The sequence below is a fragment of the Ziziphus jujuba genome, chromosome 5 (assembly GCF_031755915.1).
Source record: "Ziziphus jujuba cultivar Dongzao chromosome 5, ASM3175591v1".
In the NCBI taxonomy this organism is placed as follows: domain Eukaryota; kingdom Viridiplantae; phylum Streptophyta; class Magnoliopsida; order Rosales; family Rhamnaceae; genus Ziziphus; species Ziziphus jujuba.
In genome coordinates this window covers 27,910,508-27,929,884 of record NC_083383.1, presented here as the reverse complement: position 1 = coordinate 27,929,884, position 19,377 = coordinate 27,910,508, and the positions used below count along the sequence as shown (strand labels likewise).

The following is a 19,377-nucleotide window of genomic DNA, read 5'->3' as shown; positions in this document are numbered from 1 at the left end:
CAATTTTGAGTGACACATCTATCATCACACAATTTTATGCAATATCGAGCTCCATTTTCAACACATCCACTATAGGATCTTATTCCGTAATCAAGACTACTTGCTAATGAGTACAACTAATCAGTTACCATTGGATCTTTACATCTATCCATATTCTTTATCTGTGAAAATATAATTTTAATTAAGGGATACTGATAGCTAAGCATCCCGAATTTTGTTGAGGTTGACACATTGCACCTTAATTTTTTTTCCTGGCATTACGCACCCCAAACTTCCTATTTACTTGCATAGTTGGTTTATCTATTAAAAATGTATAACGGAATGATCATGTGTCTTGTATGTACTGATCAAGCGAGGGTAGATCAGGTAATTTCACAAGTCCCGTGACATGCCTCTCGCATTTGTGATCATGGACTAGAAAATGGTCTCCTCATATTAGGATTTTAAGTGCAAAAAAGGACTGAGATTTATCTGAAGGATTCACCAATTTGTTTGATTGAGTTGAGTTTGATTAGAGTTAAATTTTGGTGAAGAAAATTTACATAGGGTGAACAAAAATCGGAGAGGGGTTTTTGCAAACAAAAATTGAAAAAGATGAGCTGATTTGAGGAGCTGAGCTTGTACGAGAAGTGTACTTGAAAGATGAAGAACGTGGAGAATAAGATCCCAAATATCATTAGTGGCTTTGAAATTTTTTGTATATTTGTTTGGGTTGTAGGTAATTTTTCACATTTTTGTTTGGGTTGTAGGTTTTACACTCTGAAACTTTTGCATATGATTTGAAAAATGAAAATGAGAAGAGGTTGGTATTAGTTCTGAGTCCCATATCCTATCTTTTTTAAAAACCTTATTCCCACTGCACACATAAGTTATGTATTAAATTGATTTGTTGTTGGATTGGTGGGTGAGGCATGATCCTAAATCTGGGTTTCCCTTGGTGAGATTGGTCCCAAGTTTAGGTTGTTTTAGAAAGTTTGTGTTTGTATGTGTGTAAAATGAATTAATAACTTCATTATGGTTGGTGTATATATAATACGCTTGAATTAATTATTAAAATACTTTAAAATTCAAATGAATAATGCAATATGCCAAATAAATGTGTGATTGGTAGAGAAATAAGAATCTAATTGTTTACAACTAGGTTTTCTTATCTAGCATCTATTTCACCATATGTCTTTTAACTTATTCTTTATCTGTATTTTAAAATACGGCTGTAGCTGTTGGACCAGGGTACTTTACCCTTAAAGCTCACCATGGTGGTGACTTATTTGATAGAATGGGTAAGATAGTGTATTTAGGAGGGAATGTTATTTTTATTGACTATTGCCATGCTGACATTATGTGTTAGTTTAGCTTTGATAAGTTTGCAAAGCTATTAGGAAACAAAGGTCAATGTTCTCATTTCTATCAGATTTCTAAGAAAAGCCTAAATGATGGTTTGGTAAGGATACTAAGAGATGAGGATGTGGTTCATATGTGCACTATTGTGTCTAATAGTGAAGTTATGGAAACATATTTCATTTAGCAAATGCCTTTGGGTTTTTGACTAGTGAACCTCAAAATTGGGAGGAGAACCTAGCCACCCACCAACATGAACCCCAAACTAATCAACACCAATCCCAAGAGTCAGGTTTAGATACTCCTCCCTAACCAGAAAATGATATTCATGACTTAACCTGCATGTTAAGGGAGGTGAATAGAGTAATCAGGGCAATGTTGATGGTAATGAGCCCCCATCATAAAATGATTGGCTTAATTTTGACATACATGTTAGTTGAGGTGAAGAGAATGATCATGTTAGGGGAGGTGATGATACGAACCTAGAACGACCTGCTCCTAAACTCGTATTATATTAGCCCGGATCTTTAATTAAGTTCAAGTTCTAATGGAATGGACCTCAACCCCTAACCAACCTGTGGTTAAAAACCTTGGTATAATGTAGACGCCACAATAGGGGATGGAAAACCTATTGATAAGTCAAGCTAAAACAACCAATTCTCTAATGGTGTTTTAGGTGTTCTCAAAGAACAAAGAGATAATTAATCTCACAAGTATTTTCTCAATCAAATCAAAGTTGTATTCTTATTGAAAAATAAGCCTTCAAATATGCTACAAAGCCATGAAATAAAACCCTAGAACATAAAGAAAACCGGCCACCACACATAAAGAAACCTAGTTGGCCGAAACTATACTTCCTTTCCTAATCTAAGTTTGATTAATTAATTCCTTTATATTAAATTAGGAATTAATTAATTTACAATGGAAAGAATAAAATAAAAACCTTCCTAAAGTTATTTGTCTAGAAAATAAATAAATAAAAGTCAAAAAGTAATGGTAGTTTCCTAAAACAAAAAGTAAAAACAAATTAGGAAACTAAAAATGCTAGCCTTTTGATCAAGTTGACTTTGATCAATCTTTGACCTATTTGAGCTTTAAATCAGCTTCTAGATTCTTTTTAGGATGCCAAATAAGCTAAATATGAAGTCCTACACGTTGCCCATGCTTAGAAAAATAAGAAAAGGCTAATACAGTAAAATACAGTAAAGCCAGCAAGCAATACAGCAACTTCGGCCAAATTGTTGATGCTGTCCATGCAAGCCCTTTTTGATTGCATTTGAGGCTGCTTTAACTTGATTCCATGACCTCTTAGGCATATGTATTGAACCCATAAAGCATTGGAACCATTTCATGCTTTTCGGACTCCAAAATGTACCAAAACCGTCACCCGGGTCCGTATCGGCTTCCACCACTTGGATGCTTAGAATAGGCTTTGTATCTTCAAGTATGGACAAGCTCTGTTGAGATTGATTACCCCCTGTATAAATACTCCCAGGTTTTCCTTAAATCTCTTAATATGAGCTCTTGTGATTGGCCTAGTCTTCATCCGTGTCGAGTCAGCACCCCAGCGGGTTATCGATGGAGCGGGCTCGGGTGGAATCACATCAGGTGAAGAGAGTGATCAGGACAATATTGGTGGCAATGAGCCCTAATCACAAAATAATTGGCTTGATTTTGACATGCATGTTAGTGCAGGTGAAGAGAATGATTAGGGAAATACTGGTAGCAATGAGTATAAGGGTAGTAGTCATTGTAATTTCAATGATAATGGCCATAATGAGGATGATGATGATTCTGATTTTCAGCAATCTGATTATGAGCTGTCAGATGATGAGGTTATATTTAGGGATAATGTGGACAGTAATGTTGAGTTCGCAGGTGTTCAAAATCCCAGAAATCCCACTATTTCTACTAATGAAGTCCATATTGAGTTTGATCATGAGTATGATGATGATGTATTGATAAGCAGGTCATCTAGTGATAAAGAAGACATTAAATAGTCATTTTCTTAAGTAATGCTCAGATAGATATGAGAGATCCTAAGTTTAAGGTTGGTATGTTGTTTAGTTATGCAAATGATTTTAGAAAAACAGTGAGGGACTATGTAATCATTGAACAAAGACCAATAAAGTTTAAGAAGAATTGTAGTTACAAAGTTCGAGATGTGTGTGCCACCTACAACTGTGACAAATGTTTAGCTTAAAAGCAGAGGTTGTGGTTTGTTGCCAAGGCAAGAACAGTGCGACAATTCAAAGTTAAGATAGAAAAATTAAAGGAAATATCACATGATGCATTTAAATAGCTGAATAAAAAACCTCGTAGATATTGGTCTAGATCACATTTTAGTAATATCTTTTTGAACAACCTGTGTGAGGCATTCAATGGATCAATAATGAAGGCAAGGGATAAGCCTACTCTAATTTTGTTGGAAAAGATTAAGTTTAAGATCATGAGAAGAGTGACATTCAAATGAGAGGCAGTTGCTAAGTGGAATGGAGAGATCGAACCAAGGATTTTCAAGAAACTAGTGCCTTTGAAGGCTGATAGTAGGTAGTGTATATTAGTATGAGCTGGTAAGATGAAATTTCAGATTACAGTTGCCTTTGAAAATCAATATGTTATAAATTTAAGGGCAAACACATGCTCCTATAGGTACTTGGATTTAACAAGTAGAATTCCCATACAATTTTTGCCATTTTTAGTAGAAATATGGAATCTAAATCCTTTGTACGTCATTGGTACAAAAAATGTGCTTATCTCAAGATATACATACAGTCCCATTGTCAATCCAATGAGTAGCCTAGATTTGTGGCATAATATTGGAATATCCTTTTTGCACCCACCAACATTTAGAACACAACTAGATAGGCTAAGAAAAGTAAGAAGGAAAGAGTCAGATGAGCAACAACCTGGTACTATGAAGACACTGGGAAAAAAAGAGGTCGTGATGACATGCAGTAAATGTGGTCAGCGAGGGCATAATATGAGGTTGTTTAGGTATCTAGAACCAAATCCAAGTTCTAGGTAATTATGTTTAATTCTTTAAATTTCAATATCAGTAATAGCATTATCTTGTCAATTTACATGTTTCTATTCAATTCTAGGCATCAATAGCTCAGTAGCCCCATCTGAGGCAATGAGGAGCACAAAGAGCAGAGCAACCCCACTTTAGCAAACAATGAGCACAAGTTAATGAGTTATGCTTTATGCATGCGAGTTAAAAGACCATCTAGGACAACCAATGGCTATTTGTTTTCGCTGTTAATACAACTTGGTTTTTGTTTGTGTTGTAAAATTCAGATAGTATATGGTTGTTTAAGGTAGTTTGTGAATTTTGTGAAGTTGATCTTTTATGACTATTTAGGTCACGTTATTATAGTTGGGTTGTCTATGTGCTATTTAGGGTAGTTTATGTGTGTGGTGGCATGGACTGGGAACAATGATTTAGTATGCATGTATTTTGGATTTGTAAAAAAGTTATCATGTATTTAAACACTTGGTCATATATTTTGGGATGTATACATAAATTAACTTTTATGATATTGTCTTGTATTGCTTTTTCCATACATAGTTTTCAATTCTTTGGCCAAATAGTTTTCAATTCTTTGGTCAAACTAAATTTATAAAGTGGACAAACAGACTAAATTTTTTACAAGATGGATAAACCCTAAAAATATGAACGAGGATACTAAATACAATGTTCAAATATATTTGATATAAACAAGAAGCTAGTAAATACAAGCTGGTAAATGTATTCACAAGGTTGAAATAAATACGAGAAAACATTCATAGAAGCTGCTAATTATATAGATATATATATAGATACTAAACATATAGTTGGTACACGCATACTAACATATGCTATCATCTTGAATAATATAGTACTATGGATCAACTATCCCTTGTTTACATTCTCCATTGGTCATTATTACATACATAACCAATAATACACATACAACAAATCCAACACAAACTATTTTTTTCCACTCTGGCTTTATCTTCCTCCAACTTTGTAATATCTCTTAGTGGTCTAGGTATCACCTTTAATGAACGCTAACATATTGGTGGATTATACCATTCAAAAAATCTACATTCTTTTCTCACATTTTTCTACAAACATAGCCTAAAAAAGTTAACAAATAGTTACTAGTAATGGAATTAAGAAACAAAATTTCCTACCTCATAATGATCTCAAATTGTCATTTAACTCAACAATGTGAAAGATGCAATATTTTTAAAAGATGATCTCTGTTTTCTTCTACATACATTTAAAAAAATGTTTACAGATTTCTTAAACATTTTTCATAAATGCTTAAACATAAATGATAATATAGCTTATATTTTGGACACCCATGAAATCTCGTTCCTGGGTTAATGTTAGTCTATGAAGTTCTTTTCATGGCTGGCATTCCACAATGGTAGAAAATTTGGTCCATCAGTTTTTTCTTAATGTTCGACAATGAAAATTCATCCACGTGCTGCAACTTGAGCTGCAATGTCTCCACAAAGTGCTTTCTTTTGCAATATGAGCTACGATAAAGAAATTATTAGTCAATTTTTCTCTAGCGCTACTGTCCCGTTCTCACATTGGCTCCGCCATTTTTCATAATTTCACTCTCCCTCATGCATTTCAAAATTTAGGTTAAAATTCCACTTTTGAAGCCTTAATTTCTAATCTGAGAATAATAAAATTACCTGATCTAGCCTCGTTCAATGAGCACGTGCATAACACGTGATCATTCCATTATGAATTTTTAATAGAAAAACCAACAGTGCAAGCAAATAGGAAGTTTGGGGTGCATAATGCTAAGAAAAAAAAGTTTAGGGTGTAATATGTCGACCTTAACAAAGTTCGGGGTGTTTAGCTGCTAATATTCCTTTAATTAATTAGTAATATTTACATATTAAACTTGAATTTTACCTTTCTTCAACCCATATTTTGGAAGTTTCTTTTCTTATAATTGCAAAATATTCGTGACATCCCTATTTTTCAACAATTGGGTGTGCTCACTGAAAAAATGTAACATAATTAGAATTATGGATTTATAATTACTTATTTTAAACTTCATCAAATAATAGGTAGGTTTTTGGTTCTCACTCAAAATATGGTTACAACTCATAGCAGCTTTAAAGGATATACCAATGAGCTTTTTTGTAGTCATCATCTGTCATTTCAAAAAATTGAGGTTTCCCCAACAAGTTTACTATTTAAGTAAATATTGAAAGAGTTCAAGCAGTTTGACTTTTCACCATCTTTATTATGTTGTGGCCGATTGACTCGAGTTTCAATACCATAAAAGTACATTGAAGGCCTCATTGACAACATTACCCTCCGCTATTGAACCTTTTGGACGAGCATTATTTCCCACATATTTTTTCAAGGTTCCTAAAGCTCTAGAATGAATGAAATAGATTAAATTAATAAAAAAATATATAAAAAAATAATAAAAGAATGTAAATTGATTGATTAACTTTAATCACCAAAGGTTTTACCTTTCAAAAGGATACATCCAATGAATATGTACTAGTACAGCCATTTTTTTCCTTAAGTAGTAGGTGCACTGTTAGATGAACCATGATATTGAAAAAGGCAGAAGGGAATATTCTTTTCAACTTATAGAATGTAAGTATTATCCCCTCTTATAACATATCCAAGTTGGAAATAGATAGATTTTGTGCAAAATTTTTCAGAAGAACATGCATAGCTCAACAATTGTTGAACAAACCTCTTTTCTAATGTAAGATCTTGTACAATCTGGAAAACGTTGTTGCAAAAGAACATGACTATCATGAGTTTTCAACCTTGATATCTTACCATCCTTAATGTTGACATTATGTGAAATATTAGTAGCATAGCCATCTGGAAATTTGATAGACTTCAAAAACTTACAAAACTCATGTTTTCCATCCCTTGTTAATGAAAAACATGCCAAAGGTGTCAAAATTTTACCACCAGTTTCTTTCAAATGCACTTCTTTTCGTATTTTCAAATCCCTTAAATTCATATGTACTTTGTCAGTATCCTTCGATTTGCCTTTGATGTCCAACACATTCCAAAACTAGTATCACAAATGTTTTTCTTGATATGCATCACGTGCAAATTATGCCGAAAGGTTAATTTAGACCAATTTTCTAATTTAAAAATTATGCCTTTTCTTATCCAATTTAATTCATAATCAACATGCTTTATCTTTCTATCCACATCGTCAGGAAATCCTAGTCTAATCTCTTTAATCCTATCCAACTATTGTAATATTTCAACTCCTGAAAACTATCTTGGAGATAATCTTGGTTCAGATTTTCCATCATATTGTTGATTATTTCTCCATTCATGATTTATGGATAAAATGTAAATATAAAGGAGAGGTTGGGATTTTAGCAAACTAAACACAAATGGGAAATATGGAAAAATTCATATTTTGGTTTTTGAAACAATATAAATTTTCCTTTTCTTTCTCTTTCTTTCTTTCTTTTTTTTTTTTTTTTTTTTTGGGTCCAAATCATAAGAACAATTATTCACTGAAAAATATAATATTTAACATGATAAATAACTTTATTTAGAAATATGATATTTCATATGTTAAATATTTAATATCAAATTTTTATATAATAATGTCAACATATATATATATATATATGTATATATAATTTAATTAACCATGAATGCTATATGTGTGGAAAGTGGAAAATGTATTTTGCCCATCTAAATGAATCAATTGTAAATTATTAGGAAATATATTTATAATGTGATTAATGATAAAAAAATTTTTTTATCTCCCTTTGCAGTTTTTTTATACCATGATTATGAGTTTAAATTTAAACCCATATTGATAAAAAATATATATTTATATATAAATATATATGTATATATAAAAGTGTTCATGTACCTTGTAGATTTAATAATGTGTATGTTAGCATCTTTCTTTGTATAATATAAACTATAATAACATAACAAATATTCCTTGAAAACAATAACAATAATAATAAATAAATATCAATAAATATAGTCACAAAAAGATGTCAACCAATTTAGAGCTAAATGAACATCAATTATGATCTTAAATCTTTCATCTCAATAAGTATGTATGCATGGTAGTTTAATTGCTTTTGTTTGTACATATAAAATAGTCGACTAAATTATAAAAATATTACATGAGTTAGTATTTAATGTATTTGAAATAGTATTTTGTTATGCAAATATTTATTTAAATTTTATTGTCTTTCAATTATTTTGTATGAAGCTAGCTTTTAAACAATCTAATTTTGACAAAATTAAAACACCATTCAAACCCAAAAAAATAAAAAAAATAAAAAGACAAAAGGCAACGCTTTTATGTAAAAGCCGACTCTTTTATGTAAAAGCATCGCTAAAGGAGAAAAACCAACATTTTTAAGAAAAAGGCATCGGTTTGTTTAAGTTTTTTAGCAATGCATTTGTTAAAAGCGTCAGCTTTTGGTTAGACTTTTAGCAAAGCTTTTGTTAAAAGTATCGGCTATTATGTAAACATGTAGCAATGCTTTTGTTAAAAGCGTCGGCTAGTATGTAAATATTTAGTGATGCTTTTGTTAAAAGCGTCGGCAAAAGCGTCGGCTATTATGTAAATATTTAGTGATGCTTTTGTTAAAAGTGTCGGCTATTATGTAAATATTTAGCGACACTTTTGTTAAAAGCGTCAGCTATTATATAAACATTTAGCGATGCTTTTTAAAACGCATTGCCAAAAGTCTAACAAAAAAACTGACGGTTTTAACAAAGCATTGCTAAAAATTTAATCAATAGCCGATGCTTTTCTTAAAAGTATCTACTTTTCTTTTGGCTTTTTTTAGACTTTTACCGACACTTTGTTTAAAAAATATCGGATATTGTTGTAAATTTAGTAACACTTTTTTAAAAAAGTGTCAGTTATTACTATACATTTAGCGATGCTAATTTTAAAAAGCGTCGGTTTTTGGAGATATTGAACGATACTTTTTTTAATAAAAAACATCGGCTTTTCTTAAACATTAGATGGCACTTTTTAAAGCGTCAGCTTTTGTTTTATAATTTTAGCGACACCATATCGGACGATGCTTCGTGAAGCGTCGGCTTTTATTTTGTAGGATGCATGAATTGCGTCTTTTGTCGTTGCGATTTTTGTAGTGGAAAAAAAAAACAATTCATTATAAAACTAATTGTAGGATTATAAATGTAATTGCCTACACATATTTGTCATTGCATACATTTATATATTTACACTGCAAACATAAAGTAGTGTATCAAAAGCGCCTATCTATAGCTTGATTTCTAATGTTTTGCACCTTAGCTATAATGTCAAAAAGAACTTGTGAATGTAGTGTTTTGCAAAAAGATGTGTGATTACTGTAACCATAATACCAAAAAGTACATGTAAATGCAAATATTTTGCATTGTAACTATATATACGATCAAAAACTATGTGTAGGTGACTTTGAATGCTATGCACGTCACAAGCATCAACCATAAAATTAAGTCATAGCTGTAGTAGGAGGTGGTGGTGGTGGTGGCAGCCGCAAAGGAGACAGCCGTTGGCTTGAACCCAAAAGATGCTGACTCACGTCCAATAATACAAAAAGTCTGGCAATGAGTGCTGCCTGCTGATCCACAACTTGTGAAAGTCATTTTACCTCAACCTTGTAATCTTCAAATTCTGTAATGAACCAAGGGGTAGACTAGTTAAGTTGCCTGCTATAGGTCTTTCTCGGAGCTGTTGCAACACCAGGAACAAATCCAACCTTTCTACCAAGGACTTGTGCACGAATGTCAGATTTTATCTTTAAAACCGGTGCAACAGTAGAATTAGGAGAAGCACCACCTTGTGTATGTTATGTTTATGCTTCTTGTACCCGTACTATCTCATCTGAAAACATGAAAGGTATAAAAATGTTATTATAAGGTATAATACAAGTAAAATAAGATAAATAGTTAAAGAGTGATAAGTAAAACTTACATATTTTGATTTAGCTATAACAATGTTCCATCATTTTTCTTGTGTCCAATGTGTCATCTTGAATAACTCAATCTCATGACCAATTGGTTCATTTGGTGATGACTACAAAAAAAAAAAAAAAAAAAAAAAAAAAAAAAAGGAAGAAGAAGATAATTTTACAAAAATTGAAAAAACAAAAAACAAAAAACAAAAATGGACAAGTCACCTTTGTATCTGGGACTAAACCTTTGGTATGTGTATTTATATATATGTATATATAGACACTTCTATAACATTAAAATAATAATCTTCGACTTCCATTCAACATTGCAATGAATGACCAGGGTTGATTGATTGGTAATAGTTCATAAACAACAATAACTAATAAATAGAATTACAAATTAACATAACTACAAGATTGTAGAAATTAAATATACTATAAGTTGTAGCATAAAAGGTTTGTAGGAAGAACAAAATGACTAATAGTAAATGTTCCTGTTAGCCTATACTGTTGCCTTTTTTGTATGCTTACCATGGCAATGAAATAATTAGTAATTGAAGTAAGCTATGGAATTCTAAGTTGAAAACCAATTTAGCTATAATTACATGATAGTTATATTATAAATTGTTAAACGAGGAAGACTAGTAAAATTTTCAAAAACATACAATGACAACCAAATGTTTCAAGTGCATTTTTGAGAATTTGGGATTTCTGTGTGAGTTTCCATTTTATATTATCTTTAACACTTTATAAATGCATAAACCATTTATCATATACATATGCATATATATTTACGTTGAAAAGATTCGAGCGTGGGTGCAACAATCTGAATACAATCTTTTTCTTTGTTTCCTCTGTCCTTGAATATCTTGAACAATGGAGTTTTCTTTGTCAAAGAGCCTCAAGAAGAATTTGAACATCTGATGGGTCACATTCTAGAGTATTGCTCCAATTTACTTAGTCATCATCTGTTGATATATATTTATTTATTTTTTATTTTTTATATTCAAGTTCTCCAAATATGATTCAACCATCTTCACCGTTATTTGGTTCCTTTTTGGAGCATTTTCTACTCATTTCAAAATAACCTTTACAAAGTATTTCAATATTTTATTCTTTTAATATAAGCCATAGATTCTAATTAGTAGTTTTAGAGTTGCTTAAAAAGTTATTGAAGTACTAATTCCAGCTCTATACTGTGGTTTGGTGCCAAGCTAGAGGCCTACTGCAGCTAGGTTTCTTGGCTCTGCAATCCCTTTACAGGTGTTTAGTAAGACTAAGGAACCCAACAGGAATTCTACTTTTTCAAAAACTGCATATTCAGAGGACTTACACGAATGTGACCAAAAGGAAAAGCAGAGATATCTCATCATGGTATAATATAACGTTCTTAATTGCTTCTATTTCTTATACTTTAATTTTTCCACATTTTCTGGTAAATAATTTGCCTTCATTTAATTTTTGTGCGGCTTTGTGCAGGTGGTGTGCCTTTCATTTTGAATAGAGTAAGAAATTACTATGAGATCCTTAAGTTTTTACCTTTTCCTCCTTCTTTTCCCTTGTCTAATTCAATGGGTAATAACAATCTTTCATGTTATTTAGGAACTTCTGGCTGCCAAGTCATCCATACTTGCTTCCTTACTCAAAGAGAAATCCCAGTAAGGACTTTTCCATTTTCTCAGATATATCCCGGCGAATCCTGAAACTTTTGAGCTTGTAGCAAGATTCTGCCATGGTTATGAGCTTCAAATTTCCACAGAAAATGTTGTGCCCCTCAGTTGTCTTGCTTACTACTTGGGGATGAAAGTCACAGTAGAAGCAATCTGCTATTGAAAACTCTGACCCATTTTAAGCAGAAAATACTCCATAGCTGGAATGAAAAAATTAAGACTTTCCAATCTACAGAAAATGTTCTTCCACAAGCCATGGATCTTGGCCTAATTGATCCTTGTATAGTGTCCCCGCCTTCTTGGAGATCCAATAAAAAATGTATGTAGAAGGTGATAGTGAGGACAAAGGTGATGTATATGGGCCAAATGCAAGAAGGACCTTTGTCCTTGATTGGAAGCCTGAGGATCTGACGACACTTTCTCTTCAGCTCTATGAGCCTGGGATCCACGAAACGAGTCAGCGTGGAGTCCCAACTGAGTATATGATGGCATCCCTTTGTAATTATGCAAAGAAATGGGTCTTTTCATGCTTCACAGGAGGGGAAAAAAGTGTCAATCTGCAGGAGAAAATCCCAAAAGGAAATCCTTGAAGCAGTTGAGAGGCTTTTGCCTCATGGTCAAGGACTTCTTCCTCGCACATTATTATTTGAAATGATGAGATTTGCAATTTTCCTGGAAGCTAGTTCTGTTGCAGAAATGGTTTCGAGATGAGGATTGGAAAACTACTTGATGAAGCGAAAGACAAAGACCTCCTCACACCATACTAGGCTATGCTAGGGAAGTGCAATATGAGATTGATTGTGCAAAGAGAATTGTAAAATATTTCTATGATAGCTTCTCTGCTCCACGCATATCTGCTTCAAATATAACAAAATCCATTGCAGTGGCAGAACACATTGAAGAGTTCTTGACAGAAGTTGCAAGTGACATAGATTTGAAGGAAGAGACTTTTATTACATTAGAAAAAATGTCGGTTGCAGCATCATTGGGGAGACATCGAAGCTCTGATGGACTGTACAAGGCTATTGATATCTACTTAAACAAGCATAGGCACTTGACAGCGTCGGAGAAAGATCAGGAAGCACGTCAGGTATTAGGTTGCCAATGAAGCATGTCCAATGAAGCTTGTAAACATGCTGGCAACAATGAAAGATTGCCTCTAAGAGTGGTGGTTCAGGTACTGTTTTTCAGGCAATTGCAACTTCGAGACACAATTATGAAGGAGGTTCAAGGCTTTTCTGATGACAAAGCTCAAGAGGATAAGGAGGAGGAGGAAGTAGAGCATGGTTGTGGAGAGGAAAAAATGAGGAGAGAAATGGAGAAAATGAGCGAAAAGGTTACGGAACTTGAAAGAATGTGCTTTATAATGAAAAGAAAGATTGAAGGTGGTTGTAGAAGGAATGTTGGCATGGAGAAAAAGAAAATTAGTTTGTGGGGAGAAATGAAGAGGAAGTTTGGATGCATTAGTACCATGCACAACTACAACTGCCAAGTGAAGAAGAAGAAGGTTCACCCTAAAAATTTGGTATGACTTGTTGATAATTCTAATTCCATCCTAGTTGATTTATCAAATTATTATTTTATTTTATTTTTTAGTTTCATATTAAATTAACTGTGACTCAATCACTTAATTTTTAAATAAGAACTTTCTAACTTCCAAGATGTTGCACTTTGTAGCGGGATATGTAAGCTGATTCAATACCAAGTAGAAATAGAAGAGAAGTTATTTCTTTGGCCACTTGGTGGTAAAAGTTTTGCATTTAGAAAGTCTTTTTGATATAAAAGTGTATATTTCAACTTCATTTTCCTGTTATTTTCCATAGTTTTTGAAATCTAACATATTCTAAGCCTGTCCAATCAATGGACCTGTTAATAAGAAGAGTAGACAGATTTAACTCACAAATAGACTTGAGAGAAATTTTGTGGTAGATAAATGTTTTAACCATATGTAGATATGGTTTTCAAACTTCACTCTAGAGTAGTTCAATAATCAAATGGATTGGAATTAAGCCAGAAAGAAACTACCCACTTTGAAGCAACTCATTCATACATAATGGACGACCAAAATCCCCACCAGAAACAAAAATCATGCGCTAGATAATGGACCACCAGAAACCCCACCGGCAAAAATCATGCATAAGATGATTATCATCTACCCCTCTTCTCCTCCTTCACCTTGTTCATCTTCTTCAACATACATAAATTGATAATGGACGACCAAATTAGGACACAAAGAGACACCAGTATATATGTGGTCTTAGGGCTCTTTTTGCTCTGCTTCTACATATTCCTCCACGTATCACATTCCAAATTTTGGTTCCCACTGCAGTGATAAAATTGGTAGCTATCCCATAGCCATCCTGGTTCTTCAACTGATATCCTTTCTATGCCCACTTTTCGGTAAACTCTTGGCATTTAGAATCTACCATTTTTTGAGCTTTTGGATATAAAAGAGATCGCAAATTACGTGAAATTTACATCCAGTGTATATCCTTACAACATCTTTCATATATAAATTCTCTGCCTAGAGAAATATAAAATGCATACATATCTCTAAGCGTCATTATAAGCATTTAGACACAAAGATCCCTCATTAACCCTATTGTTTCTCCCCACCTCTCACTTTCAGCCTTTATTTATATATACATACATATAGAGTACAGCAAAACTTTGAAATTAATTAGACCACCGAAACCATAATTAACCCAATTAACTAACTTAGACCTGAAGCTCAGCATGTCTATTAGCAATATTATTATTGGTATCCTCTTCGTTTCTTCCTTCAAACGTTGTATACTTGTACCACTTTGCACACAGAAAGTAGACCAGAAGATCAGCAGTTGTCAAAGCAGCTAAAAGGAAATAGAACCTGTCCAAATGGCCCTTGTTAAGATTTCCAGGGATCCAACCAGGCATATCATCCCTAGTAGAGAATTTCATCACAATGGTCACTAGCAAGCTGCTCACATAGTTTCCGAGAGATATTGAAGTCATGCAAAGAGCACTCCCGAAGCTCTTCAACCCGTCAGGAGCTTGTCCATTAAAGAACTCTATCTGTCCAACATACATGAACACCTCTGATGCTCCAATCAGCATATACTGTGGAACTTGCCAAAATATGCTCAAAGAACTCGGGCTTTCGCAGTTGCTTCTGCAGTCCTTTCTTGCATACTTCAGCCGGAAACACTCAACGACGCCAGCAGATACCATTGCCAATATTGCAAGGACAAGACCAATTCCCATCCTTTGCAGCTCTGTGAGTCCTTTAGGATTGCTGTTATTCTTAAGTCTTGCAAAGAGAGGGTCCAGAACTCTCCTGTATATGAAAATGAAAGCTGCTACGCTGAGTATGTCAAAGCTCGACATGCTTGCAGGAGGAATGTGGAAGCTTGCCACGTTGGTTTTCATTGCAGCACCTTGTTCCACAAATAAGGAAGCCATTTGATTGAAAACTACAGAGTAGAGAATTGTGCAGAGCCAAATGGGGAGCAGCCTCAGTATACATTTTACTTCCTCAACTTGTGTCACCGTGCAAAGCCGCCATGGATTTCTAACACCATCATCCTTCTCCAAATGGTACAGCTCTTTTTCTGTGATGTAGGCCGCCCTATCCAAGAATCTGTAGGCATGAACAACATTGGATGAATTTCAATTAGCATTGACCTTTATTCTCCTTTTGATTGTAATTGTGAAATGCATGTGTGTAACAGAAAGTTTTCATGAAATATGAGTAATACATACTTAAATCCTTCAGTGTGGAGCATCTTTCTAGCCCCATTTTTAGAGCTTTCCTCCCCAGCTTCCTCATAGAGATTGTCTTCTACAGCTGGCATAATCTCAACCCTCCATTTCCTTGAAGCAGAAATGATGACTTGGCAAAACCTAGAAAGAGGGTTACCACTGGGTTTAAAGTGTCTGTATCTTGGAGTTCCACAAAGGAACAAGACCAATGCTAATAAAGCAGAGCCAGCAGACGCCCAAAAGCCTAGTGTCCACATCCCTTCATCCTCAAAATAGCCCAAGATTGTGTCTGAAAAGAGAGAGCCAAGATTCAAAGCCAAGTAGAAATAGCTGAAGAAAGCAATCTTTGAGAGCCCTTCTTCAGGGTCTTCTTCATCAAATTGGTCTGCACCAAATGTGGCAATGTTGGGTTGGTAACCTCCATTTCCAAGGGCAATTAGGTAGATGGAAATGTAGAAGAATGGCTCGTGGAATCCCGAATGACCTCCACAAGGAGTTTCCTTGTCACCACAGCCTCTAGGCTTGAGTAAGAATAGGTAGGCGCATAGTGGTAATGAAGCCAAACCCTGCCATAATACATAAAACTTCTACATTATAAGTATATATATAACTATATCTACCATATTTTGTACATGAAAATTTATAGATCAATTAATTTTGAGTAATCCATGAATTGAGGGCTTGGTTTTTTTTAAAAAAATATTAAGGTCATAATATTGCTAATTAAATATAAATGTTGCGAGGATTTAAATTAATTGACCTTCCAACCGTAAGTCATTGATTCTGGGAACGTGCCTAAAGGACATATATGTAAATCAATAATTTATCACTTTTGTTTTGGACATGAGAGGCCCATCTCTATAAATAATCATTTTAATAAACTTTCAATATTGACATTTATATTGTATGCATATGTGTTTGATGCACGTGCATGCATGCCAGAAATGACCCCAAAAAAAAAAAAAAAAAAAAAGTAAAGAAAGAAAGAAAGAAAAAGACTTACAAGGACAAAGATGAGTTGGAAGATGGCACAGGTTTTAAACCTCCCCCAGTAGGAGTCACTGAGAAAAGCCCCGAGAAGAGAGAAAATGTAGACAGTTCCAGTCCATTTGCTGACATTGTTTAATGCCTCTGCGTTGTCTTGCCCCAACACCCTCGTCAAGAACAACACCAAGTTCACTTCTACTCCAAGGAAGGCCAATGTAGCCAACCCTTGATTCACTGAAGTATATGTTATCTTATCATTTATAAAAATAATATTATTTCTTTCTTTCTTTTTCAATTAATTATATAAAAATTTAATTCATTAAATTTGATATATAAAGATTTTAAGCAGCATATATATAATACACCTAATAATATGCGTCATGAAAAGGGAATGTGTACCTAAAATCAGAATTCCAGCAACCCAAGATCCTGTTGTCCCTCGGATTGCAGGGTGAGCATTCCAATCAACGGTTCCATCAAGTGTACAAATATGTTGTTTCTTTTGCGTCTTTTCCTCTGTTTCATGGCCCTGAAAATTAATTTTAATTTCATATATTGTTAATAACAACTTAAAAAATAAAATTATATGTTACTATAAAATTGATGTGAGGCCAGGCCGAATCAGTGCCAACAGGAGTTGGGCCCAAAAATGGAAATAAATAAATTGATGTTTGTTTTTTGGGTGAATAAATTGATGTGTTATATGTGTACGTCCTTTTCATCGCTAGAACATATATAGTTGTTGTCTTGTGTAACAAAATTCAAGGTTTTCAAGAAAACAAAGAAACAGAAAGTCCCAAGATATACCTCCCTTAGCACACCAGCAAAACGAAAAAAGGAAAAAAATAAAAAACTAGAAGTCTAATCACATACCTAATTATTCTAAAAAGAAGAATACATACCTAATTAGTGAATTTGTTTTTATCAACAAAAATTCATGAAAACGAAAAAAGGAAAAAAAATAAAAAAATAAAAGTCTAATCACATGGCTAATTATTCTTAAAAAAAAAAAAAATACATACCTAATTAGTGAATTTGTTTTTATCAACAAAATTTCATGAATTTGGAAAACTGCTTGAAAAGACATTTCTGGAGACCTAATTTAATTCATCTCCATAATAAAAATAATAATAATAATTAATTTATTTCCTTCTAGAAATAATGAAAGTTGATTTTCGTGACTCAAAACTTAAAACATAGGATGGACTTTTCTTGTATGGCCTTCAAGATTATTTCATAAAAAAAAAGAACTCATAACTGCTTCTCACTTACGTTTTAGCTATGATAGTTATTATTATTTTTTTTTATTCTTAAGATTTATAAATTAAGAATACATATCATAAATAGCAGATTTATAGTACATATTTACATCCAATACAGATGAAGTAACAAAATTAAACATAAATTATTTCATTCAAAAATCAATCTAGAGTTAATCAAACTATGATCTTTAAAATGCATTTATATATAGTTATTTTTCAGTGGGTAGTGTTGGACTTTATATTGCTCCATTAATACTTAATTACATATAATTTATCGAATATTTCATTCGAATACATGTAATACTTAACTACCCTTAAGATTTATAAATTAAGAATACATCTCATAAATAACAGATTTATACGATATATTTACACCACGATATATTTACACCACAATATAGATGAAGTAACAAAATTAAACATAAATTATTTCATTCAAAAATCAATATAGAGTTAATCAAACCATGATCTTTAAAAAGCATTTACATATAGTTATTTTTTAGTGGGTAACGTAGGGCTTTGTATTGCTTGATTAATACCTAATTATATGTAATTTACAGAATATTGCATTTGAAATTACATGTAATTAAGTGATAAGCAGACAACTTGATGTATCTTATTGAATATTTTCCTCTATGTATACTATATATATTTATTTTGTTGATATATAGCAGAAGAACTTTGCTAATTAACAAGACTAGCTACGTATAAACTGGTAGTATTCCATAAAAAAGCCGTTCTTGATGGTAATCATATGCAGACAGCGAATATATGCACGGAATTAAGCTGTATACATATTATGATTTGCGACACACTACGCGTCTATATTGATTTTGACAAGACATTAGTTAGTAAAAGAGATATAAATGAACCATATATATATGTTTTTATATATACATAAAAGTAGTAATTAACCTGCTCTTTGCAAACGTTTAAGCAGGCCATTGCTAGCTAACTAGTCTGATACTGATATGAGTTGCTTGAGAGATCGACAATGACAGAATGAAATGAAGGGAAAGAGCAGAAAGCGGAGAGCAGAGAGAGCAATATTAGGTAGGTAGCTAGCAAGTGATATGAGGGAGAGAGAGAGAGAGAGAGAGAGAGAGAGAGGAAAAGATGATATGGAGTTTGTGAAAGCGGACAGAGACATATATAGAGATGGCAAGGATGTAATGGACGGCTAGGATGAAATCAACTACTGTACGTGGACTAGTGGAAGGTAGGACGAAAAACATGCATCCAGATTCAGAGGAAATATAAAGAAAGCGAAAAGGAAATTGTATAGAGCAAATTAAATAAATATAAATGTAAATAATACACAGCAAATATATGCATGGATATCATTTGGACCGATTAGATTTAGGACTTAGGAGGAGTAAATATCAATATATAAGATGAAAAGCACGTTATTCTCAACAGAAACTAAGAAGCAT

The 19,377-nt window shown here is 33.0% G+C and overlaps 1 protein-coding gene and 1 pseudogene across 2 annotated transcripts; one reads left to right on the top strand and one right to left on the bottom strand.

Moving 5' to 3' along the window:
• Window positions 1–309: 309 nt before the first annotated feature.
• On the top strand, window positions 310–13,485 carry LOC125422958 (BTB/POZ domain-containing protein At5g17580-like; annotated as a pseudogene).
• Window positions 13,486–14,156: 671 nt separating this feature from the next.
• Window positions 14,157–19,056, bottom strand: LOC107434533 (protein NRT1/ PTR FAMILY 7.3). 2 transcript variants are annotated; one of them, XM_025067517.3, is made up of 6 exons: window positions 18,860–19,056; window positions 17,082–17,211; window positions 16,699–16,916; window positions 16,114–16,261; window positions 15,696–15,984; window positions 14,157–15,573 (listed from the first exon to the last, which is right to left on the bottom strand). In XM_025067517.3, the coding sequence occupies exons 1-6, from the start codon at window positions 18,887–18,889 to the stop codon at window positions 14,673–14,675; spliced, it is 1,716 nt and encodes a 571-aa protein (XP_024923285.3). In that variant the 5' UTR covers window positions 18,890–19,056; the 3' UTR covers window positions 14,157–14,672. The 2 variants fall into 2 exon arrangements, with proteins under 2 accessions (XP_024923285.3, XP_015901493.3); XM_016046007.4 differs by having other exon boundaries at window positions 15,696–16,261.
• Window positions 19,057–19,377: the final 321 nt, after the last annotated feature.